Source organism: Dendroctonus ponderosae, unplaced genomic scaffold (genome assembly GCF_020466585.1).
Source record: "Dendroctonus ponderosae isolate FM_Combo_2020 unplaced genomic scaffold, Dpon_F_20191213v2 Dpon_F_20191213_11, whole genome shotgun sequence".
Taxonomy (NCBI): domain Eukaryota; kingdom Metazoa; phylum Arthropoda; class Insecta; order Coleoptera; family Curculionidae; genus Dendroctonus; species Dendroctonus ponderosae.
In genome coordinates, this window is record NW_026017213.1 from 5,443,175 (window position 1) to 5,448,904 (window position 5,730).

The 5,730-nt window shown below is 49.8% G+C and overlaps 1 protein-coding gene across 5 annotated transcripts in view; it reads right to left on the reverse strand.

Moving 5' to 3' along the window:
• Positions 1-1,339: 1,339 nt before the first annotated feature.
• Positions 1,340-5,730, reverse strand: part of LOC109537597 — a 22,189-nt gene continuing 17,798 nt past the window's right edge. For all 5 annotated transcript variants that reach the window (XM_019904401.2, XM_019904399.2, XM_019904402.2 and 2 more), the window contains exons 2-3: positions 3,261-5,348; positions 1,340-3,196 (exon numbers count right to left, since the gene is read on the reverse strand). In XM_019904401.2, the coding sequence (XP_019759960.2) occupies positions 1,852-3,196; positions 3,261-5,311 (3,396 nt within the window). In that variant the 5' untranslated portion in view covers positions 5,312-5,348 and the 3' untranslated portion in view covers positions 1,340-1,851. The remainder of the gene's footprint in view (positions 3,197-3,260; positions 5,349-5,730) is intronic.

Sequence of the window (5,730 nt, forward strand, 5' to 3'; positions counted from 1 at the left end):
GGTCTTAAACCCAGGAATTTCCTTTAATGAGGCCCCCAGTTAAGGTGTTCACCGTCGCATACACTCTCTAATTGAAACTCAATTTCCCGGAAAACTACTGGAAATTTCTTTTAGAGTGAAGAAGGCTTTCGGTTCAAAATAGTTTATTTAACATAAAGCTGGGAAAGAAATGTTGGTTTTCGGTGTTACAGCCATAAGTTTCCCATATTGTTTGGAGCTAGTCGAGGTTTTCATTGTCTCAGACAGTCGCAAATTCAAACGCAATTTCCTGGAAAACTAGAGGAAATTTTTGTTCGAGTCAAGAGGGCTTTTCTGCTGCCCGTATTTCATTTAATCGGGAACGGAAGCGAAAATTTTGGATTTTGGGCTGAAAACTATGAATTTTTTCTGTTCAGTAGCACTCGACAGAGTTTCCACTGTGCCTTTCAAACACTCTCATATTTAAACTCTATTTCCAAGAACACTACGGGAAATTTGCTGTGGCGACCAAAGAGCCTTCCGGCTCCAAAAAGCTTATTTAACCGCCAACCGAGGCAAAAATTCTGGTTTTCTTTCCTAAAACTACGAACTTCCTCTCTTGAGCGGCGCTAGACGCGGTTTACACCTTAGGCACTCCCAAAATTCAAACCCATTTTCCAAACCAACTACTGGAAATTAACTTTAGATTCTACAGAGCTTTTTTGCTAGAAGTCGTGCTCTGAACCAAAAGGAAATTTTGCTTTTGTCCTCAAAACCATGAATTTCTTCCCTTGACTGGTGCGGCACGAGGTTTCCTCTGTCTCAGACACTCTCAAATTCAATCTGAACCTCCGAAGAAACCACTCAGAATAACCGACGGAGTTAAGCGAACTTTTCTGTTTAAAACACGTTAATTAGCAGAAAAATCTTTGTTGAGTGACTAGAGTTTAAGGTGCCTCAGAACTCTAAACTCAATTTTCCGGAAAACTTACTTGTGGAGTCAAGAAGGTTTTATGTGGGCAATTGTCCAATAAATCCGCAACTGATCAAAAATCCAGTTTCAACCCTCAAAAGTCTCGAAAACCATTTGTTCGGATGACTCAACTTCAAACAAATTTTCGGAAAAAACTACTGGAAATTTCCTTTGGGAGCCAAAAGCGTTTTCTGGAGCAAATGTAGTCCATTTCGCTTAAAGTATTTTGGACTGGATGAAGCAAAACATGCCAAAAAACTGCCTCTTGAGCCTGCCACTGGTCAAACGGAACCAAATGGTTCTCTAAGAACCAAGCGACTCTGGCAACCTTGCCAGACTTATCTAGTAGAATAAAATTTAAAGAAAAACCCCAACCATATCGGGATGCTCTAGAGAAACTGCCATAAGAAACAGAATAATATATTTTATTATTAAATTATAGTACAAAATAGTTCCTCTTAATGTACAAACCAGTTGGACCCTTATGCGGTCATCCTAGTACAGTTTAAAAAAATTAGGTCAAACATCGTAAAAATAACACAGAATCTTTTGGCAAATTCACGCTAATCTACATGGAAGTCAATACTTGGATTAATAAATAATTCGGCGACATTGTGGACATTTTACCCAAAAAAACAACAGAAAACAGCTACAGGCATTTACATTTAATACTGCTAGTGTGTAAAAATGGCTAACCAGATGCTTGAAGCTTGCAGGTACTCGAGGCAAAGAAGTGGATCAACGTTTAAATAAATAATGATAATTTATCAGTGTAAATTTGTCTGTTTTTTGCTTGATCGCGAAAGTAAACAAGCAGGAGAGAAGTGGAATTATGCGCTAAGCGATTAGATTACATTGGCACAACCATCACTGTCAGAGCCTAAAATTAGAACCACTTTAGCCCCAAATCAGCAGCTGGATCACTTTCCAAATACCCCGCGCTTCTTCGCCGGCTGGCGCGTTTTGGAACTCTTCAAAATTCGCTGAACTTCGCTCGCATCAGACCCACTTTCATCCGACTGCTTCTTCAGAGGAACCGGAGGCAGGGGGCGATTCGGGGCTCCGAGCGGGGCCCCATGGGGAGCCCCATTCAATTCGATTCTCCCATACAAAGTCTCAGCCGGATAGCCTTGGAATGGAACTCTTCGATACATATCATTGGCGCTGGCCGTTAGGCGGCTGTTCCGCACAAAGTTCTCCTGGCCAGTCATCTGCGAGTGCGCGTTGCGCAGGACTGCAGGGCTTCCTGGGGCTGGCTGCAGCTGCCCCATCAACACCCCACTCTGAACTTTGTCGGCGTCGTGAATCTGCCCGTAAAAGTCGCAGACTTTGTTGCTAACCGACACCTGCCTTGGAGGCTGTCGGAGGTAGTACTCATCCCGGATCCGGGAGTTTTGCTCGGCCACGCTCTGCCTGGAGCTGTAGACGCTCTGGGGAGACACCAAGCGGATGTTGTTCCTTGGGGCCGAGTAGCCCCCAAACTGCCCAAAGATCCCATCGCTCACTATCACTTCCCTACGCACCATTTGCTGGCTGGGCGGCCTCCTAATGGTGTATTGCTGCTCGTCCGCCCCTCTGGGGGCGGCCCCTTGATAGGACACACGGCGCGGCACGTACATCTCCTCCTGTTGCTGCCCTGCCGGCCTCACAGCGTCTATCGGCTGCCCATAGAGCGCCTCCTCATACTTCGGGGAAACACTCTGATTGCCCCTGCCTCCATACCTCTCGCTGAGCTGCCGCTGATGCAAGTACAAATTGTTCGGATTGGGCCGCAGCACATACATAGGCTCCGCCCTTGTGTTGTAGTACAGCTCCTCATTGGGCCTGCTGGGCAGAAACACGTCATCGTCCCCAGCGCTCTGGGGCTTCTCCAGCCGCCGCTGGGGCGGGCTCTGAGTGAAGCCGTTCTTCGTGGGCCACGCTTGCACGGTCTGGGCGCCCGAAAAACTCACTTTCCTCTTCAGCGGGTCTTCCATTTGACTGGGGGGCGTGCTCAGGCTGCCTCGCTTGAATATCGGCCGGTAGAGGCTGTTGGTGTTCGAGTCCAATCGTCTGGGGCTGCTGTCGATGGTGCTGCGCCCTGGCGCGTTGCGCTGGAAGTATTGCTGCTGCTGCTGCTGCTGCTGAAACTGCAGCTGCTGCACGCTGCGGGGCTGCGCCCGATTTATCACCGCTCTGTTCTCAGGGATGGCGCTCGGATAGTAGTTCTCCGGCATGACGCTGGAGGGCGCTGCCCGACTTTCTCTGGGCAAGCTCAGGCTTCTCCTACGGCAAAACAAAAGGCCACTCAATAATGATTGCAGGTGGCCCAAAACGTCCACTTTCTTACCTGGTGCCGTTCCTGCCGGCCAAAGGCGACATGCTTCTCGACCTCCTACCATTGGCGGGGTCCTCTGCATAGCCATAAGGCTGCAGGTGGCCGTAGTGCATCTGCAGCATGTACAGCTCGTAGTTCTCCTTGTCCTTCAGCTTCTTGATCTCCTTCCAATAGTAGGCCTCCACGCTCTTGCGAATGTCCTCCTTCTGGGGCGTGGTTTTGGGAGAGTCGGGCATTTGGGAGCCCGTGGGGGTCGCTGGGCGGAGACTCAAGTTCGTTGGCCTGATTGGGGAGAGCGAAAGGTTTTGGCCGGACATTGACTGGTTGGGGGTTGGGGTTCGATTCAGGGGGGAGTTCATGTGCACCTGCACATCAGTGGTGATTTTTGCGGGCTTTTCGGGGGCCTTGGGGCGCAAAACCACGCTCTCGTTGCTGCTGCGCGACGCCTGGCTGCGCACTGGGGACTTGGAGGACGCCGGAGGTTTCCCCACCAGACTCTCCGGGTAGTCGATGTCAATTTCCAGCCGCTGGTGGCTGGGCGCTGCCTGCTTGGTAGGCGTGGGGGATCGTTTGGGCTTCAGCAGCTCAGTGGCAATCAGCTTATCAGTGCTGACGTTATCCATGGGAATGGGCGACTTAACCCGTGGGGACAAAGGCACGATTTCCCGATTGGGCGGCAGCCTCAGCTTGGAGGCTTCCAGCGGCTCTTTCAACCCTCTTCGATCCACACTATCCAGCACTGTCCCATAGCCGTCTTCCATATAGGGGCGCGGCTGGGGGCTTTTAGGGGTGCTCTGCTGCAATGGCTTCGCCCGGAAGTCCTCCCTGAGGTTCTGGTAGGGGTTGGGGAGCGGTCGTTCCGAATTGATCGGGATCAGGGCCTTGGGGTTGACCAGTCGAACATCCTGCTTGGTTTCAAGCAGGCGGGGCGGAGTGTCTCTTCGGCCATCGGAAATGCGGCCGGGCCTAAAGGAGTTGGTTTGGTAGGTGCGAATCTCCACCTCATCATCGGTGGGTTGGCTTGATCTTGCCAGGCTCTCGTTCTGGTAGATATTCGAGCGATCCGACTCTAAAGTGCTGGCTGATGAGCTGGTGTCGATGTACTTGCGAATGTTCGGGATGTTCATGTAAGGGTCGTTGTTCTGGTAGATTGGCCTCGATTGGGCGTAGCCGTTGGTTGGGGGACTTTTCAGGATGTTTTCCAGGCTTTGCTTGCAGCGATCGAACTCGCTTATCTGCAGCTGGGCAACATCTTCGTCCAGGCTGGGAGACTGGAAGGGTTTTTGCAGCTTGGGCTCGCCTCCAGTGGTATGTCGATGGGGAGCCTCCCTGTTGAAGGCATTCGCCTGGTTCATGTTCTGCAAGTTGTCCCCATTCACGCTGGTTTCGTTCTTGTGCTTCTTCTTCTTGTCTTTATTGCTAAAGACTGAGAAAATCTTGCGGAAGCTGTTGCTGCGCTTCTTCTTGTCCATGGTAAAAGCCGATAGTTCCTTTTCGAACTTGGAAACACTCTCGTCTGAGTCAGAGCGGGTGACGATGCTCACAAACTCCTCCTCGCTTGAGCCGTCGCTCTTCCTATCGAGCACCTCATTAGAATTCACGTCCTTATTCTTGTTCTTCTCCAAGTGCAAACTTAACCGAGCTTTGGTCTGTTCCCTCTTCGAGGGCAGGATGATCTGACTTCTAGTCAACTTAGACCTTCTGGGCTTTGGAACTGGTTGGGACAGCTTTGCATACCCCAATCCAGAGGGCGAGTACTTCGCCTTCAGAGTCTCGACTGACTCTTCAGCTGGCTCCGGTTTTTCATAGTTGCCCTTGATTTTTTCGATGGTGCTGTTCCTGCCAGGCGACAAGCTTCTATGGAGCTTCAAGTAGGCGGTCTTGTTGATGGTGTTCTGGTTGGTTGCAGGGTCGCGCTTGAAGATCAGAATGTCCTCGTCGTAGAGGGGGGTTACAGATTCGGAGCCTTTGAGGTTCGATAGTAGATTGAAGATGGTTTTCGTGTCGGGGTCGGCAGGTTCAGTCGAAACGTTGGCGGCTACAGCCGGTTCGGTGGAGGCCATTTTGGCGGCTCTGGCTCAGGGGTTTATTCACTTCCTCCTGAAATTTAAAGAGGTGTTCGGTTAGGGCTTTTATGTAAAGAGGGCGGTGGCGGTATTTCGGGCTCAAGGGGTCAAGGGTTGATTTAAATGGCTTCAAACGTTTTTTCAAAAGTTTCTCAATATTTCCCAGATTTTTTACCAGAAATGAAGCTTTTGGGGGTTTTAGAGCAGCGTTTGCTCTTTCACATAGTGTAAGAGATGAGTTTGAGATTTGGTAGAGTTTTGCAAATTGATTTTTTTTAAAGCCATCTGCACTATTAGCAGAGGCGTTCAGGCACTTACAGTATTGCTTCAAAAGCCTGCCAAAATTCCGTTGATTTTTTGCGATAAATACAATTTTTCGTAGTTATAAATTGGACTTTTGTCTTTCACGTAGTGTA